This window comes from Bos javanicus, chromosome X (assembly GCF_032452875.1).
Source record: "Bos javanicus breed banteng chromosome X, ARS-OSU_banteng_1.0, whole genome shotgun sequence".
Taxonomy (NCBI): domain Eukaryota; kingdom Metazoa; phylum Chordata; class Mammalia; order Artiodactyla; family Bovidae; genus Bos; species Bos javanicus.
The window spans coordinates 52,463,135-52,483,245 of record NC_083897.1 but is presented as its reverse complement, the minus strand read 5'-3'; the positions used below and the strand labels follow the sequence as shown (position 1 = coordinate 52,483,245).

Here is a 20,111-nt window from a genome sequence, read left to right as displayed (position 1 = left end):
ACCGCATGGACTGTAGCCCTCCAGGCTCCTCTGTCCATGGGATTTCCCAGGCAAGAATACTGGAGTGGGTTGCCATGCCCTCCAGGGGATCTTCCTGACCCATGGGTCGAACCTGTGTCTCTTGCATCTCCTGCATTGGCCAGCGAGTTCTTTACCACTAGTGCCACCTGGGAAGCTCAAAATTCATTATAGATAGAGCCAATTGAACTGACGTTTATCTTTGTACTGTTGGCTGTGAAGAAAGAAGTTGTTAAATTATCCAAATAAGAGAAAAAGATCTAGAGAATTCCCTGGCTGTCCAGTGGCTAGGATGCTATGCTGTCACTGCTGAACACCCGGATTCAATCCATGGTCAGGGAACTAAAGTCCCACAAGCCACATGGCATGGCTGACACACACACAAAAACAGAGAAAGAGGTCTGTAATTTAAGAGAACAAACTGAAGATGTAACTGAATGCATTAAATTAATTGAATTGGCCAGTAAGAAAAATCTCACAAGGTGACTGTTGTTCAGTTGCTAAGTTGTGTCTGAACAGTTTGCGACCCCATGGACTACAGCACGCCAGGCTTCCCTGTCCTTCACTATCTCCTGGAGTTTGCTCAAACTCCTATCCATTGAGTCAGTAATGCCATCCAATCATTTTATTTTCTGTTGCCCCCTTCTCTTGCCCTCAAACTTTGCAAGCATCAGGGTCTTTTCTAATGAGTTGGCTCTTTGCATCAGGTGGTCAAAGTATTGGAGCTTCAGCATCAGTCCTTCCAATGAGTATTCAGGGTTGATTTTCTTTAGGATTGACTGGTTTGGTCTCCTTGAAATCCATGGGACTCTCAAGTCTACTCCAGCATCACATTTGAAAGCATCAATTCTTCCACAGTCAGCCTTATTTACAGTCCAGCTCTCACATGCATACGTGACTACTGGAAAAACCATAGCTTTGATTATACCAACTTTTGTTGGCAAAGTGATGTCTCTGATTTTTAATATGTTGTCTATGTTTGTCATAGCTTTTCTTCCAAGGAGCAAGTGTCTTTTAATTTCATGGCTGCAGTCACCATCCACAGTGGTTTTGGAGCCCAAGAAAATAAAATCTGTGACTGTTTCCACTTTTTCCCCATCTATTTGCCATGAAGTGATGGGACTGGATGCCAAAATCTTAAGTTTTTGAATGTTGAGTTTTAAGCCAGCTTTTTCAGTCTCCCCTTTCTCCTTCATCAAGAGGCTGTTTAGTTCCTCTTAACTTTCTGCCATTAGGGTGGTATCATATAGATATATGAAGTTCCTGATATTTCTCCTGGCAATCTTGATTCTAGCTTGCGATTCCTCCAGCACAGCATTTCACATGATGTACTCTGCAAGTAAGTTAAATAAGCAGGGTGTTGATAAATAGCTTTGACATAATCCTTTCCCAATTTTGAATAAGTTCATTGTTCCATGCCTGGTTCTAACTGTTGCTTCTTGACCTGCATACAAGTTTCTCAGGAGACAGGTAGGATGGTCTGGGAGTACCATCTCTTTAAGAATTTTCCACAGTTTGTTGTGATCCACACAATGAAAGGTTTAGTGTAGTCAATGAAGCAGAAGTAGATGTTTTTCTGGAATTCCCTTGCTTTCTCTGTGAACCAACAGATGTTGGCAATTTGATTTCTGATTCCTCTGCCTTTTCGAAATCTAGCTTGTACATCTGAAAATTTTTGGTTTACATACTGCTGAAGCCTAGCTTGAAGGGTTTTGAGCGTTACCTTGCTAGCGTGTGAAATGAGCGCAATTGTGTGGTAGTTTGAACATTCTTTGGCATTGCCTTTCTTTGGGATTGAAATGAAAAGTGACCTTTTCCAGCCCTGTGGCCACTGCTGAGTTTCCCAATTTGCTGACATATTGAGTGCAGCACTTTAACAGCATCATCTTTCAGGATTTGAAATAGCTCAACTGGAATTCCATCACCTCCACTAGCTTTGTTTGTAGTAATGCTTCCTAAGATCCGCTTGACTTCATATTCTAGGATGTCTGGCTCTAAGTGAGTGACCACACCATTGTGGTTAACTGAGCCATTAAGGCCTTTTTTGTACAGTTCTTCTGTGTATTCTTGCTACCTCTTCTTAATCTCTTTTGCTTCTGTTAGGTCCTTGCTGTTTCTGTCCTTTAATTGTACCTATCCTTGCATGAAATGTGCCCTTGGTATCTCTGATTTTCTTGAAGAGATCTCAAATCTTTCCCATTCTATTGTTTTCCTCTGTTTCTTGGCATCATTCACTTAAGGCTTTCTTATCTCTCCTTGCTATTCTCTGGAACTCTGCCTTCAGTTGGGTATATCTTTCTGTTTCTCCTTTGCCTTTCACTTCTTTTCTTTTCTCAGCTATTTATAAGGCCTCCTCAGACAACTACTTTGCCTTCTTGCTTTATTTTTCTTTGGGATGGTTTTGGTCACCACCTCCTGTACAGTGTACAAACCTCCATCCACAATTGTTCAGGCACTCTATCAGGTCTAATCCCTTGAATCTATGTTTCACTTCCACTGTATAATCATAAGGGATTTGATTCAGGTCATACCTGAATAGCCTAGTGGTTTTCCCTACTTTCTTCAATTTATGCCTAAATTTTGCCATAAGGAGCTCATGATCTGGGCCACAGTCAGCTCCAGATCTTGTTTTTGCTGACTGTATGGAACTTCTTCATCTTTGATTGTAAAGAATATAATCAGTTTCATTTCAATATTGACCATCTGGTGATGTCCATATATAGAGTTGTTTCTTGTGTTGTTGGAAGAGATGTTTTGCTATGACTAATGTGTTGTCTTGACAAAACTTTGTTAACCTTTGACCTACTTCATTTTGTACTCCAAGGCCAAACTTGTGTGTTGCTCCAGGTATCTCTTGACTTCCTACTTTTGCATTCTAATCCCCTAAGATGTAAAGGACATCTTTTTTAGTGTAAGTTCTAGAAGATATTGTAAGTCATCATAGAATGCTTCAGCTTCTTCATCAGTGGTTGGGACATAGACTTGGATTACTGTAATATTGAATCGTTTGCCTTGGAAATGAACTGAGATCATTCTGTCATTTTTGAGATTGCACCCAAGTACTGCATTTTGGATGCTTTTGTTGAGTATGAGGGCTACATTTCTTCTAAGGGATTCTTGCCCACAGTAGTAGATACAATGGTCATCTGAGTTAAATTTGCCCATTTCCATTCATTTTAGTTCACTGATTCCTAAAATGTTGATGTTCTCTCTTGCCATCTCCTGCTTGACCACGTCCGATTTACCTTGATTCATGGAACTCAAATTCCAGGTTCTTATGCAACATTGTTCTTTATAGCACTGGACTTGACTTTCACTACCAGGCACATCTACAACTGGGTGTTGTTTCCACTTTGCCCAAAGCCTCTTCATTCTTTCTGGAGCTATTTCTCTGCTCTTTGGTAGCATATTGGATACATACTGACCTGGGGGCGTTCATCTTCTGGTGTCATATCTTTTTGCCTTTTCATACTATACATGGGTTCTCAAGGCAAGAATACTGAGTGGCTTGCCATTCCCTTCTCCAGTGAACCATGTTTTGTCAGAACTCTCCACCTCATGACCCTTCTGTTTTGGGTGGCCCTACACAGCATGGCACATAGCTTCATTGAATCATGCAAGCCCCTTTGCCATGACAAGGCTGTGATCCATGTGATCATTTTAGTTAGCTTTCTGTGGTTATGGTTTTTGTTTTGAAGGCTGTGGAATTGTAGTTCTTGCTTCTTCTGTCTGCCCTCTGATGGGTGAGAATAAGAGATTTGTGCGAGCTTCCTGATGGGAGGGATTGGCTGTGGGGAAAACTGGGTCTTGCTCTGGTGGGCAGGACCATGCTCAGTAAATCTTTAATCCAATTTTCTGCTGATGGGTAGGGCTGTGTTCCCTCCCTGTTAGTCACAAGCAGTGACCCTATGTTCTTACAATCAACAAGCATTTTTTTGATTGCTGAATATGTTAAGCCAGTTAATTATTTGGCCTGGGTAACCCTGAGTTGTACTGTTAAGCTGCTACTCAGGTATCAGCATGGACAAGAAGCCTTTACTCAATCTGGGTTAGATGTTTGTTCTTTGTGCTCCCTTGGCTCTTCTGTGTTTTCCTGTATTGTGGTATCTTGAAGCATCTGTTTTTCCACACATTATGGGCTCCAGACAGGTGGGAACCATGTCTAACTTTTCTTCATGTATGGGTGTTCAACTTGGTACCTGGTGCAAAATTTTAAAAAAAAAGAGATTCTCAATAAATGTTTGTTGAATAAATCTTAAGGATTTTATATGAAACCATTGAATTAGAAGTTGGGTATGGATAATGGTGGTGAGAATAAAAGAATTAATTTAGGTTGAATTTTTAGATTTTCTGCTTGGGAGGATGATGATGGGAGTATAAGAAAAGCAGGCTAAGAAGGAAAGATATATTTGGTTTAAAAGATGCCTGTGGAATATCTAAGAGGTTCAGTAAGCAGTTAGATAATAAGTCTAGGGATCAGAATGAGATTTGGGCTGGAAATGCAGAAATGTAAGACTCCTCATGATATAGGTGATGGTTTTAGCTGTGTTATAGATGTGATTGTTCAGAGAATTCATGTCTGAAAAGAAGGTGCAGAATAGAGTCTTGGTACATGCCACTATTTAAGACTCAGGATGACAGAATTAAAAGGGAAAGCCCTGGATCCTTACTCACTGGTGAAAACACAAGCAGCTAGACACTCAGCCCTCTCCAGATGGTGTTGCCCAGAGTTCAGGTTTGGTCTGTGGCTCCTATTGAAATTCCAGACTTACTGTGCAACTTTATGGACTATTCAAGTGTCTGCATGTACTCCAAAATAATAGTTTCATTTATCTTGAAAAATATTTCATAATTTGATTTCTTACCTTATTTTTAGTTGGTGAAGTTTTATGGTATTTGAAAACTATGTTGATAAAGATGTTAAAGTATTCAAATATTAATCATCTGGTTCTTTTTAGGAGAAAGTCTGATACCTAACCCAAGGCTTTTAATTATATTTATGACAAAAAAATTAAGAGTAAAACAACTATTGCACAATATAAATTGGTTGTTTTGAGTATAGTTATGACTGAAGAGCTCCACGTAAGATTTTACCATCAACTTGTGTTATAGGAGGGGTTTTATTCCTGTGAAGCATTCCTGTATAAGAGCCTTCCTCTCTGGGATGGCCTCTGTTGTCGATCACAGTTCCTTCAACTTGTGAGCTGGATTCCTTTTAGTAGCTTCTCTGGTATGTATCATGAAAATTTGGAGCCATTTAATTGAGTGTAATGTTAATTAAAAGAATTGAATGATGTTTTTCTTTTCTGATTTTTAGAGATGAAGCCACTTCTTTTTGACCATCTTTCACGGCTTTTCTTTACATCATCTATTTTTTTCAAGGTAAAAAAAAATTGTCTTAGTCTATGGCTGGTGGTACACAATTTCAAACCCACATTACAACAGTAGTTTTTTTAATAGGATTCACTTGAACCTGGACCTGAGATGCTCCGTTACTCAAATCAAAGTTAATGTGTAGAATTTTCTGTTTTTAAGGTTTTGTCACATATCATTTTCCTGAGCTGTTTCCACTTGTGGCAGATGATGAAGTGAATGAACAGGTGGCAAATCAGTATTAAAAACAAACTAGGAAATAACTTAAGCATACTTAGTTTGATTGTTGTGGTTGATAGTTTTGTAGATACACTTTTTCATTTCTCAAATATATATTGAGTACACACTATGTATTATAATAGTTATTTTCTGTTAATAAAATTGTTCTAACCTTATATAATAAAATTAAAATGTGTTACTATTTTGAAGTATTCTCCAAAAAAAAGACCACTGTGGTTTACAGGAGTTCTATCTAAGTTTGAGAGCCACTTTCTTATAGAATGGTTATTCCTATTCTAAAAGAGTGACAGTATAAGTAATGTTCCTTTGTAATTTTTTTCACCTTAAATCATTTATTGTTGGCCACATTTACAGAAAAAATATATTGTCCTGATTAGTGTTTATCCTAGTCAAATGGTACTTTATTAATTGCCTATCCCAAACTTCTAATTCGGTTATTCTTTTTTTTTTTCTACAATATTTATTTTTGTTTATTTGGCTGTGCTGGGTCTTAGTTATGGCACGCAGGGTTTTTAGTTGCAGCATGTGAACTCTGAATTGTGTCATGTGAGATCTAATTCCCTGACCAGGGAACGAACCTGGGCCCCTGCATTGGGAGTGCAGAGTCTTAGCCACTGGACCACCAGGGAAGTCCCTTGGTTATTCTTTATTTTTTTCTCTTATTCTACCAATATAGAGTGCTGTTTATCTGTAAATATTAGATTAAACCATCTGAATAGATTTAATCTGATAGGTCAAAGCTGTTTAACAATTGGCAGTTTCATATGTTCCAGCCTAGCAAGTATACATTTATAAACACATGCATATATTCATATTTGAGAGTAGGAGGTGGAGAGAGGAAGGGAAACAGACAGTGGGCCAAAGACAGAAATCAAGGAAATACTTACTACTTAATTCTCACTGAAAAGGAGAGTCTATAAAGGAACATTTTCAAGAAGTATGAAAAGAACCAGGAGAATAGTAGTTCCAAAGGAACAGAGAGACACAGGCTATCAAGAAGGAGTGAAGGGCTAATGTTGCCACATATCCCAAGAGGGTCCAGAAAGATAAGGACCAAAAAAGTTTCTTTTAGAATTGATAATACAGAGGTCTTGGCTACCTTTGTGAACAGGTTCAGTGGAGTGTGGAATAAAAACCAAATTGTGGAGCTTGAGGAGTTGATGAGAAATGAAGACAAGACAATGAGTATTGACTGTGTTTCCAAAACTTTGGCTAAGGGAGGGATAGAGAAAGAGAGCTATAGTGGGACTTTGAATCAAGGGAAGGTTGTAATTTTTTTTTTGTCCCCAGAGTGGGAAAAACCTGAACATGTTTATAGATAGGATAGAAGGAGCCAGATGAGAAGAGAGAGAGGTTGAAAATGGGGGAAAGATGGGGGATAATTGACAGTGCAGGGTTTCAGAAAAAGCATGATAGTATTGATTTAAGACTAGGTAGAGTGATTTTCCTGAATGGTGGTAAGGGGTTGGGAGGTACTACTGTTTTCTAAGGTTGAGGACAAGGATGTAGAGATAGGTGGACATAGAGATATATTTGTATAATTTGAACAAAGAGCAAGAAATTGAAATACTTTTTCCTAAAAATGTTAAATTTCTCAAAATAAGTGCATTATAGAGGACAGAATTGAGCAGGGAGCTTAAAGAGGGTGTTATGTGAAGAGAACAGCCATTAAAAAAATGGGAGAGAGAGACAGCTGATTGAAGAGAAGTATGGTAAAAGGATCACTGGGCTTCATTAAGGACCCAGATGAAGTTGGAGACCATAACTTAGGAGTGGTGTAGAGCTGTGCTTCTCAATCTTTTTTTTTAAACCCATGCCGCCTTCTCATAAAGATAAAAACCTCATGCCTTCCATTAATATGGAGGCTGGATGCGATAGAGTAGGTGAGTGGAGATTTTCTGAATATGACATAGTAATATTGAATATCTTTCCATATTAAATTAGCACCAAAATAGATTATTTTAGATGATTCCAAGTTTGATTTCAACTCAAACATATTTATAATCTGAATGTGAGGAATGTCAGTTTCTAAAAAAAAATTAATTGAACTCTTCAATGAAGTAGCAATGAGCACTGTATCACTGCACATATTCAAGTAGTATCTAGACCGTTAATTATTAAGGATGTTTGAGAAAGATTTCATGTATTAGGTTTTGGGATGGTGTGGATTGCTTTCAAATTTGTAGATATTACAATTTATCCTTACAAGTGTTCCAGGCACACTTGTTTCAAGACTATATTGTTTATATGTGAGTAAGTTCCTGGGATATCAAGGCAAAGCCTGAGAAAGGAAAACTATAGAGTTGTTTTCCACAGTCATAGAAGATAAATTTTATGACCAACAAAAGAATAAATTGCAGTTGTAGACCCAAGGTGAAAAGAGTAGGAAACACATATCTGAAACAACATAAGAGGATCTTTGAGGGGAGATGATAAGAGGTGGGTGATGCTATATTTGATGATGTGATATATTATGAATGAATATAATTTGGAAAAACAAGAGTCTATTCGTCGCTGATAAGCTGGGGGCCAGCTTGTAGAGAAAATGGCAAAATAAACTTGTACTTGCATTAATCTGTTTCTTGGAGACCGGTCAGGTTGGAGCAGCAGCTACAGGGTTCTGAATTGGATGTGGTTGTCTCCATAGTCCCTTCTGTCTCTAAGTCTCTGGTTTAGTCTGTTAGTTCTCAACACTATGGTGTAACTGAATGATTTTTTGTTTTGCCTCTGCAGTGTAGTATTCTTCAGTGTCTGAAAGAACTACTGCAGAATTGGCTGCTGTGGCTTTCTATGGACATCCATGTGAAATCTGTTAGGAACAGTCCTCTGTGAGTTATCTTATAACCCTCCACAAGAGTTGATCTGTGCAAAACTGCATATGGAGTTTAACGGTGTGACATGAAACCTAATTGCTCTATGTAAATACTGAATCGTACTTTTCTAAGGTTTTTTTTTTCTACTTTTCACCCTTCCCCACAATCCTGTGAGAAAGATTAATTCTTCAAGTTTTATTATATAAATCAGAAAGCAACCCCTAAGCCTCTAACGTTAAAACTTGCAACTTTGGCTTTCATTCAGTTTAGCTTACTTTATAAAATGTATTCTTGCTTATATGTGAAGTCAATTTTGATGATGGCTAGGAAAATCTGTTATTTTGCTGTAAAGATTTTTTTTTTGTTTCCCTGATATATTTTGCTTGTATACATTAATTTAATTTCACGTTATAATTTAAAAAGAGCCCTGAATTTCCATTATGTTCATTATTGTTAAATATAAAACCTTAAAGTGAAAGTCAAAGACTTAATTGAATTTCAAGGAACTGCCTAAACCAGGTTGCTTTGATTCTTTCTACCTAGAGTCTTGGGTTCTCCTATATTCTTTTTTAACATTATTTTTTTAAACTTTATATTATAGAGAATTCCAAACAAATTCAAAAGTAGAGAAAATAGTACAATTATTACCCTTATGTATGCATCATCCAGCTTCAACAGTTACCAGCTCGTGATTAACTTTTTCTCATCTTTAACACCCTTCATGTCTCTCCTCCTTTGTACTAGATATTTTTTAAGCAAAACCCGATATCATTTCAGCAGTTGAAAAATGATATCAGTATAACATGTAAAAATTAATAGTTTATAATATGTTCAAATATCTAATCAGTGTTCAGATTCCCTATATTATCAGTCACATTCTTACTTTATAACATAAGGATCCCTTAGCTTCAATCACAAATACTTGGTGGTTATTTTGGTGAGATTAGTCTAGATCTATTTTTCTCTGTGTTCTTTTCCCTATAGTTATCTCCAAATTTGTTATGAGAATGGAGAAAACAAGATTCTTATAAGTTGCCTGGAAAATTTTTGTTTCTTCATATTCATTATTATAGTGCTTCCATGTATCATGTATGTCTGATCACTTTTAGAAGAAAATGAAGCATTAGTGAGTAGTGAAAGTATCTTGTAAAGCAGTGCTTCTCAAAATGTGGTTTCTGGACCCGCAACATCAGCATAACCTGGGAACTTGTTGCTATTTAGTTGCCCAGTTGTGTCCGACTTTTTGTGACCCCATGGACTGCAGCACTCCAGGCTTCCCTGTCCTTCACCATCTCCCAGAGCTTGCTCAAATTCATGTCCATTGAGTCATTGATGCCATCCAGCCATCTCATCCTCTGCCACCTCCTTCTCCTCCTGCCTTTAGTCTTTCCCAGCATCAGGGTCTTTTATAGTGAGTCAGCTCTTCGCATCAGGTGGCCAAAGTATTGGAGCTTCAGTTTCAGCATCAATTCTTCCAATGAATATTCAGGATTGATTTCCTTTAGAATTGACTGGTTTGATCTCCTTACTGTCCAAGGGACTCTCAAGAGTCTTCTCCAGTACCGCAGTTTGAAAGCATCAATTTTTTGGTGCTCAGCCTTTGTTATGGTCCAGCTCTCACATCCGTACATGACTACTGGAGGTAGAGCTCAGAAATATGTGTTTTAACAAATGCCTCCAGAATTTTGGTACAAGCTAAAGTTTGAGAACCCCTATCATAAGAAATTCCATTTGAATGCTTAATCTCTTCAAATACCTCAATTCTATTAAGAATAGTATATTTACATTTATAATCTTTAGCCAATTTGCAGTGTAAGTCTTAGGTACCCTAATACAGGTGATTTACAATTTCTGTACTTTCTTTCTAAAATTCCTAGGATCCTTTTTAATTAGTGTCATAAATTTTGAGAGGGCATTTAAAAAGGGGCTCTGCTTTCTAAAATTCTTAAAACAAATAAATGAACATAATTATAGGTAACTTTGCTTATCTTAATACTACTTGGCATTATAAAATATAGCTCTTAAGTTCTCTATAATTCCTTCCATTTTGGAGACAGGAGTGTAATGCTATGTCTCCATCATATGACCATGTACCATAGAGGGAGTAAATTGTAGTTGTAGATAACAAGGAGAGGAGGGTGGGAAACTGTTCTCAGCAGTGGTTCTCCAGGGGGAATTTTTGGTTGGCACAGTGACTGGAAAGAGGATGCTAACATCTTTTAGTAGGTAGGAGCCAGAAGTGCTAAACGTGCTGTAGTCAGTAGGGAGTAGAAGGCAATGCTGAATGGTGAATTGTGTCATCTAAAATGCCCGTGGTAATGTCCTGTAGAGAAACACTTTGAAAGGATGCTGTTTGAGCAGTCATTATTGTGAAGATTATTTCAGACATATTTGTCAAGTGCTGCCAGAAATCATAAAGTACAGTTTTGCAAGTGACAGTCTGATTGTATGTATCCCCACCTATTTGAATGGTCTCTTAATCTTTTCCTGCTTGCTCTGCCACTGAATTATGTCATGGTGGTGGGTAATGGTAGAGTTGTCATCATTTCAAACTCTAAGACTGTATATGATTCATTTTTCCTTGTGCGTAGTCATTGTTGGCTATCTAGGTCTGAGGATAAAGCTATGAAATCACATTTCCCAATCTTTTCCTAATCCAGTCAACAGTGGATTGTAGGACAAGGGTGAATGGATAGATAGATTGAACCAATTATATCCGTGTGTCATTTAAAGAGACATGATTCATTGATTTGGCTAGAGTATAAAATATCTAGATCTGGTTTTTACTAGAAGAATGAAAGATGCCAGAATTTTTACTCATTCAATTTAAAAATTGAATTCCAGTTAAAGTGAATATACTTCGACAGCATTTTTAGTTCAGAAATTCTGGCAAAACTGGTTTTGGATTTGTGTACTTAGAAACTAATTTGCTGACTGCTGTGGTCCCTGGACATTGGTAATATTATCTAAAGTCTGGAGTTTAATCCTTTCTTTCTCTGTTATTTACTAATATTAGAGTGGTTGCTCAGGATATTCTATGAATTGGTCTTAGTGGTTCCCTAGATGGCTGTATAGTTGTAATCACTGTGGTTTTAAAAAAAGTGAGTTATACTTTGGAGCGCCGATCATTTTCTGAAATTCCCAACAACTTTTTACTGTATATTTAATCCAGCTTTAGCTGGGAAATTGTGAGGACTTTTGCTAATGGATCTGCATGTCATGGTTTCTTGTTGCAGAGAGACAACTTTAGGTGGATCCATGAACTCTGTGTCTGAACTGATTCACTACGTAGGATGGCTGTCCACTACTGCAGTGCGCTTGGAAAGCAACCGTACTTTCTTGCTGCACTTTATTTTGGATTTCTATGAGAAGGTAGTACACATCCCATTTCCCCTACTTAGATTTTTGTGATAGCTGTCTGCTTTACTACGGTGTTGTTTAAATTTTATGTACAACTATTAAGTTGGGCTATGATCTTATTATCATAGTTAATTTTAGCTAATAAACTAAAGTTAAACATAGTTAATTTTGAAGTTAATGATTATATTCTGGCCTGAATAATTGACAAGGAGAAAAAGCAAATGCTTTTTCCTGAATTGCAGGTACCACTTTAATAGACATTCCCCTGAGTAATGCTAACCCTAGACAGAAGTCTGTCTTTTTGCTCATCCATTATAGATCTTTAACCCCTGGTAAAAAAAAAAAAAAAACAAAAATATGCTGTTTCCTTAGCTCTCTACCCCCAGCTTTCAGCTGCCTTATTTCTGCCAGTACCTATGATTCTGGTCCTCTTCTGTTGTTTTGTAGTATTCAGCCTAGGCAGAACTGTTTCTAGGAAGTACCCACTAATCTCGGTTTTCCTGGCTTCTTCCCTTCACTGATACCTAGTTGTATTATATTTGGTTAGAAGATTGCTTGCTTGTTTTCCAGGTTGACAGCTAACTAATGTGATAAATCAGTATTTATGGGACTTAAGCCCACCTAGGGCTTCCCAGGTGGCACTAGTGGTAAAGAACCTGCCTGTCAATGCAGGAGACACACTAGATGGTGGATTCAGTCCCTGGTTGGGAAGATCCCCTGGAGGAGGGCATAGCAACCCACTCCAGTATTCTTGCCTGGAGAATACCATGGACAGAGGAAACTGGTGGGCTACAGTCCATTGGGTCACAAAGAGTCAGACATGACTGAAGTGACTTAGCATGCATAGGACTTAAGAAAGAAGTGTTCCTTTCCCCTTTCTCCCTAACTCTAAGATTTCTCCCCAGAAAAAAAGAGATTTTAATAATAAAACCTCCAAGAAATAATCCTCTATCATAAGGTTACTGTTTGGTGAGGTACATTTTTAAGCAAAAGTTGTGGCTACCTATTCTGTTTATGAATCAGGCAGGACCATCCCTAATGTTATTGTTTATTCTCTAGTAATGATTCTTTGGGTGAAGTTTGTTGAGGGGTTCTGAGGAATAATTTATATACTGATGTTATCATTCTTCCCAAAAGGTGTGTGACATATATATAAATTATAACCTTCCATTAGTGGTGTTGTTTCCTCCTGGGGTCTTCTATCCTGTACTCCTCAGCCTGGATTCCAGTATCCTGAATCAACTCTGTTACATTATGGACAGGTATGAAGCCTTTTCCCCATTTTTATATCATAATTCCATCCTCATTTTCCAGCTATAAAATAAAGTATATAAATATACTACAGTAAGATTATATGGGCGTCCCAGGTGGCGCAGCCCACCTGCAATGCAGGAGCTGCAGGAGCTGCAGGTTCAGTCTCCTGATGAGGAAGATCCCCTGGAGAAGGAAATGGCAACCCACTCCAGTATTCTTGCCTGGAGAATCCCATGGACAGAGAAGCCTGGCAGCTACAGCCCACGGGGTCTCAAAGAGTCGGACACGACTGCACACACCCATACAAGCTTATTATATATAATGCAGTAAAATATTCAGAACAATAAGATTGTTATCTATTTTTTGCCAGGGCCTTTGGAAATAGGAAACCTGGCTTTCTTTTGGGAATGACCTTCCAATGTGGAACTATTTTAACTGTGTTCTTAAAATGTCAACATGAGGGACGTGTAATAAAAGAATTTATAGTTAAGGATCTTTTTGTGCAGTGGTAATGTTGCACTCAGCATTGCTAATTCTTGTTGCTGTGTTGCAAAGAAAAATTAGTCATTTACTGACAACTAACAACTGGTTTAAGTCTACATAGCTTCTTTGGTAAAAAGAACATTTTCTGGGAGATAAAGGGGAGCTATTACCAATTGTATGAAACTGTAAGTATTAAATTTCTGATACCTTCTAATTTTTCCACTTATGGACTGAAATTGCTCTTTTTAGGCCATAAGTGTAGACTCTTTTGGCATAACTTGTAAGATTATGCTAAGGTTTAAATAGGACTGATTTTGAAGCTGAAACTCCAATACTTTGGCCACCTGATGCAAAGAGCTGACTCATTTGAAAAGACCCTGATGTTGGGAAAGATTGAGAGCAGGAGGAGAAGGTGATGACAGAGGATGAGATGGTTGGATGGCATCACCGACTCAAGGGACATGGGTTTGGGTGGACTCCGGGAGTTGGTGATGGACAGGGAGGCCTGGTGTGCTACGGTTCATGGGGTCGCAGAGTTGGACATGACTGAACAACTGAACTGAACTGAACTGAAATGTTCAAAAGCTAATTAGAATAGTTCTCAGTCAAGAAAAAATTATATTTCTAAGTTTTCCCTTTAGCCTGTCTACTGCACCTTTTTTTCCACATTAAAAAAATGTTTATGTATCAGTAGCTGCTTTTGAGACTCTTATTAATTTTTAATACTGAAACATTAAAAACATTGCCTTTTGTTTTTTACTAAAATACGATTTACAGAGTCAAGTGCATATCTTAAGTGTACAATTCAATATTTGAGCCTCTGTCAATTTTTATTCTTTGAGGAAAATGTACCACAAAAGGAAAAAAATATTTAACTAGACAGCTGGATATTTGTGTATGTACATATATTTACATTTAAAATGTAAACTTTTGTTTATATTTACATAGGAAAGGCATTTAATGGTAAAAGTTTTATTCTGTTTGTTCTGTCTTTTAGGTATCATAAAAATTTGACTGCTGCAAAGAAAAATGAGTTTGTACACAAGGTATGGATGATGAATCTCTGTATTAAGTCACCAATGTAGAGATATAAGATCTATTGGGAATAAAAACGAAGGGAGAATAGGTGATAATGACAATTTTTTTTTTCCTTTCCCAATAGACAAAATCAGAGTTCAGCTTCAGCAGCAAGACCTATCAAGAATTTAATCAGTATTTGACAGCGATGGTTGGTTGCCTGTGGACATCCAGACCCTTCCAGAAAGGATTATATATTGACCCTGAAGTCTTAGGAAATGCTTCAGTAGCAGAGTATAAAAAAAGTTTAAATTTAGTCCATCATCCTGCTTTTTTGAGTTATACTGTTTCCTTTCTGCTACAGGTAAGAATATTTAAACAGTTTTTAGATTTTCTGTGGGAGTACCATGATGGCACAAATAGGACATTTCATAAATTTAGTGTGTCTGAATTGCAAGACGTGTTCAGTCATACTTTTTGAGTATCAGCTATCTTTTAGTTATTGTGCTAGGCTCTGGGGATTCAAAGTTAGTTTCTACCCACAAAGAGCTTGGGTTTGTGGCAGAGACAGATTTGTGAACATTACTGCAATATAGTTAGGTGAAATGAGAAGTACAATTGTGAGAAATAGGGGGAGGGAATATTAGTTCAATTCTATTTGGGTAGAGGTGGTGCCAGGTAAGAAAAGGGTACAGAGAAGTTGAAGCTTTGGTAAAATCCTTCTAGACAAGATGGAAAATGTAAGCTAGACAATATTATAATTAGAGTTGAAGTCTTAGCCAAAGACTGCTGATCTAATGGGTTGATATCAGTATGTAGGCAAAGGGGTCTTCTTAGGACTTTATCACCAGCCCTGTAATTTTCAACATTGTGAGTGACTTACCTCAAATGGTATGCATATCATATGTGTGTGGATGACACAACAGGATGGAATTACAAATACACTGATAGACTCTGGATTCACAATTCCCTAAACAGACTAGAGCATTAAGAAATCTAACAAAATGAAAAAAATGTATAGAATGGGAAAGATAGTCATTGAATAATTGTTTAATATATTCATGCAAGAACCAGGCACTGTGGTGAACAAGACACATCTAAGTATTGCCCTTATAGAGCTTAGAATCCAGTCGAGGAGGCAGTCATTAAACAGACATCTTACAATAAAGAATGATGAATAATATAGGGAAAGTACAGAGAACAATGAAAAAATACACGGGTGTTTGACCCAGCTCAGGCTTTACAGAAATGATGCTGATTGGAGTTTTGAAGGATGAGCATGAGCTTGTCAAGACAGGAGTGATATTTGAGGAAAAGTGCAAAAATAGAACAGGGGGCAGTAAACTCTTCCTGTGGAAGACCAGACTGTAAATATTTCAGGCTTTGCAGGCCACATGGTCTCTGTCAAGATTACTCAACCTTGCTGTTGCAGCATGAAAGTGGCCATAGGCAGTGAGTAAACAAATGGGCATAATTGCATTCCAATAAAAGTTTATTTACAGAAACAGGCATTGGACTGGATGTGGTTTGCCCTTTGTCAGAGCATGCTGTATTTGAGGAATTTAAGCAGAATTGTAGGGCTTGAGCAGGTATTCTAACCTGACTCAGCAGCAGAAGTACCCAGGGTACTTTTCCAAAGTATATGTGCTTGATTACTTGCACCCTGACATTTTGATTTACTAACTGTGGTGATATCCAGAATCTACTTTTTTGATATAAATATTTTGATATACAACACGAGTTGAGAGTCACTGCTATGCTTAGTTGAGACTCTTTGGGACCCTGTGGACTGCTGCCTGCCAGTCTCCTGTCCATGGTGATTCTCCAGGCAAGAAAGTGGGGTGCCATGCCCTCCTCCAGGGGATCTTCACCCAGGGATCAAACCCAGGTCTCCTGCATTGCAGGCACATTCTTTACTGTCTGAGCCATTAGGGAAGCCCAAGAATACTGGAGTGGGTAGCTTATCCCTTTCTCAGGGGATCTTCCCGACCCAGGAATTGAACCAGAGTCTCCTTCATTGCAGGAGGATTCTTTACCAGCTGAGATACGAGGGAAGCCCTTAAAAGTCACTAGAGTATGCTATAGCATGGTAGGAGATGATGTTTTAAAATGTAGTCAAGGACCAGATGGTGAAAAAAGTAATAGGTAGACCTTCAAAAACATATTGATTTCAATAATTGAATAAAAATTCGTTTTCAAGTAGACAGAGGCAGTATAGTTTTGTGATTTTCTGATATTCTTTCCTTTTTCTCTTTTCCTTTCATAATAACTTGCCTGATTTATCATACAGTACATAAAAACTTGTTTCAATTAATGATATATTACTATTAATAATGAGACTGGATGAAATTTGAAATATTTTTAGTTTTTGCTCCTGGACTAAATCCTATGAAAAATGTACATTGCATATACTGTGTTTTATATGCAATTAGGTACATTTGTTTCAGTTTGTTTTCATGTTTTAGAGATTGCTTTTTTCTTTTTATTTGATCATTAGAAATCTTTTTTATTGAAGTATAATTGATTTATAATGTGCTAATTTCTACTGTACAGCAAACTGACTCAGTTATCCACATACATGCATTCTTATTTTATTTTTCATTATGGTTTATCCCAGGAGATTGAATATAGTTCCATGTGCTATACAGTAGGAACTTATTGATTATCTGATTTTTTATTTAATTTGATTCTTGGAATATATAAAACATTTAAATGATTCCAAATTCTTTTTTTTTTCCAGTTGATCCAGCTTTTATTATTTTTCTTCTTAACAATCTCTCTCTCTCCAGACATAATTACAAACCCAAAGATACATGAGATTGTGGTTACATATTATAGTACATTAAGTATTATAATATATAATATATTTAATATAGTATATGTGTCCAAAAGCTATAAAATTCCAAGCAAACATTTATATTTTTATTTCAAGAGTAACTAATATTACCCATTCTGTCTTAGATACATTCTAATTATTCAATTCTTTTTTTTTTTCAATTTTATTTTATTTTTCTCCATAGTGGCTGTACTAGTTTGCATTCCCACCAACAGTGTAAGAGGGTTCCCTTTTCTCCACACCCTCTCCAGCATTTATTGCTTGTAGACTTTTGGATTGCAGCCATTCTGACTGGCGTGAAATGGTACCTCATAGTGGTTTTGATTTGCATTTCTCTGATAATGAGTGATGTTGAGCATCTTTTCATGTGTTTGTTAGCCATCTGTATGTCTTCTTTGGAGAAATGTCTATTTAGTTCTTTGGCCCATTTTTTGATTGGGTCATTTATTTTTCTGGAGTTGAGCTGTAGGGGTTGCTTGTATATTTTTGAGATTAGTTGTTTGTCAGTTGCTTCATTTGCTCTTATTTCTCCCATTCTGAAGGCTGCCTTTTCACCTTGCTAATAGTTTCCTTTGATGTGCAGAAGCTTTTAAGTTTAATTAGGTCCCATTTGTATATTTTTGCTTTTATTTCCAATATTCTGGGAGGTGGGTCATAGAGGATCCTGCTGTGATGACCCAGAGGGAGGGTATGGGGAGGGAGGAGGGAGGAGGATTCCGGATGGGGAACAAATGTATACCTGTGGCGGATTCATTTTGATATTTGGCAAAACTAATACAATATTGTAAAGTTTAAAAATAAAATAAAATTTTAAAAAAATAAAATAAAAAATAAAATTCTGGAATAAAAAAAAATTATTTTATTTTAAAACTTTACAAATTGTATTAGTTTTGCCAAATATCAAAATGAATCCGCCACAGGTATACATGTGTTCCCCATCCTGAACCCTCCTCCCTCCCCCCTCCCTATACCATCCCTCTGGGTCGTCCCAGTGCACTAGCCCCAAGCATCCAGTATCGTGCATCGAACCTGGACTGGCAACTCGTATCATACATGATATTATACATGTTTCAATGCCATTCTCCCAAATCTTCCCACCCTCTCCCTCTCCCACAGAGTCCATAAGACTGTTCTATACATCAGTGTCTCTTTTGCTGTCTCGTACACAGGGTTTTTGTTAGCATCTTTCTAAATTCCATATATATGCGTTAGTATACTGTATTGGTGTTTTTCTTTCTGACTTACTTCACTCTGTATAATAGGCTCCAGTTTCATCCACCTCATTAGAACTGATTCAAATGTATTATTTTTAATGGCTGAGTAATACTCCGTTGTGTATATGTACCATAGCTTTCTTATCCATTCATCTGCTGATGGACATCTAGGTTGCTACCATGTCCTAGCTATTATAAACAGTGCTGCGATGAACATCGGGGTACATGTGTCTCTTTCCCTTCTGGTTTCCTCGGTGTGTATGCCCAGCAGTGGGATTGCTGGATCATAAGGCAGTTCTATTTCCAGTTTTTTAAGGAATCTCGTCACTGTTCTCCATAGTGGCTGTACTAGTTTGCATTCCCACCAACAGTGTAAGAGGGTTCCCTTTTCTCCACACCCTCTCCAGCATTTATTGCTTGTAGACTTTTGGATCGCAGCCATTCTGACTGGCGTGAAATGGTACCTCATAGTGGTTTTGATTTGCATTTCTCTGATAATGAGTGATGTTGAGCATCTTTTCATGTGTTTGTTAGCCATCTGTATGTCTTCTTTGGAGAAATGTCTATTTAGTTCTTTGGCCCATTTTTTGATTGGGTCATTTATTTTTCTGGAGTTGAGCTGTAGGAGTTGCTTGTATATTTTTGAGATTAGTTGTTTGTCAGTTGCTTCATTTGCTCTTATTTTCTCCCATTCTGAAGCTGCCTTTTCACCTTGCTAATAGTTTCCTTTGATGTGCAGAAGCTTTTAAGTTTAATTAGGTCCCATTTGTATATTTTTGCTTTTATTTCCAATATTCTGGGAGGTGGGTCGTAGAGGATCCGGCTGTGATGTATGTCAGAGAGTGTTTTGCCTATGTTCTCCTCTAGGAGTTTTATAGTTTCTGGTCTTATGTTTAGATCTTTAATCCATTTTGAGTTTATTTTTGTGTATGGTGTTAGAAAGTGTTCTAGTTTCATTCTTTTACAAGTGGTTGACCAGATTTCCCAGCACCACTTGTTAAAGAGATTGTCTTTTCTCCATTGTATATTCTTGCCTCCTTTGTCAAAGATAAGGTGTCCATATGTGCGTGGATTTATCTCTGGGCTTTCTATTTTGTTCCATTGATCTATATTTCTGTCTTTGTGCCAGTACCATACTGTCTTGATAACTGTGGCATTGTAGTAGAGCCTGAAGTCAGGTAGGTTGATTCCTCCAGTTCCATTCTTCTTTCTCAAGATAGCTTTGGCTATTCGAGGTTTTTTGTATTTCCATACAAATTGTGAAATTATTTGTTCTAGCTCTGTGAAGAATACTGTTGGTAGCTTGATAGGGATTGCATTGAATCTATAAATTGCTTTGGGTAGTATACTCATTTTCACTATATTGATTCTTCCAATCCATGAACATGGTGTATTTCTCCATCTGTTAGTGTCCTCTTTGATTTCTTTCACCAGTGTTTTATAGTTTTCTATGTATAGGTATTTGGTTTCTCTAGGTAGATATATTCCTAAGTATTTTATTCT

General features: G+C 37.3%; 1 protein-coding gene and 1 non-coding gene across 2 annotated transcripts in view; one reads left to right on the top strand and one right to left on the bottom strand.

Annotated features, from left to right (window-relative positions):
• The window catches only part of CENPI (centromere protein I), a 68,193-nt gene that overhangs the window by 22,817 nt on the left and 25,265 nt on the right, over positions 1-20,111 (top strand). Inside the window, exons 13-19 of the mRNA XM_061409222.1 lie at positions 5,131-5,248; positions 5,336-5,400; positions 8,365-8,459; positions 11,681-11,816; positions 12,942-13,066; positions 14,539-14,587; positions 14,704-14,922. Coding sequence (XP_061265206.1) covers positions 5,131-5,248; positions 5,336-5,400; positions 8,365-8,459; positions 11,681-11,816; positions 12,942-13,066; positions 14,539-14,587; positions 14,704-14,922 — 807 coding nt within the window. The remainder of the gene's footprint in view (positions 1-5,130; positions 5,249-5,335; positions 5,401-8,364; positions 8,460-11,680; positions 11,817-12,941; positions 13,067-14,538; positions 14,588-14,703; positions 14,923-20,111) is intronic.
• On the bottom strand, positions 6,189-6,260 carry TRNAG-CCC (transfer RNA glycine (anticodon CCC)). Its single transcript has one exon. It is a non-coding gene; the product is annotated as a tRNA-Gly (tRNA).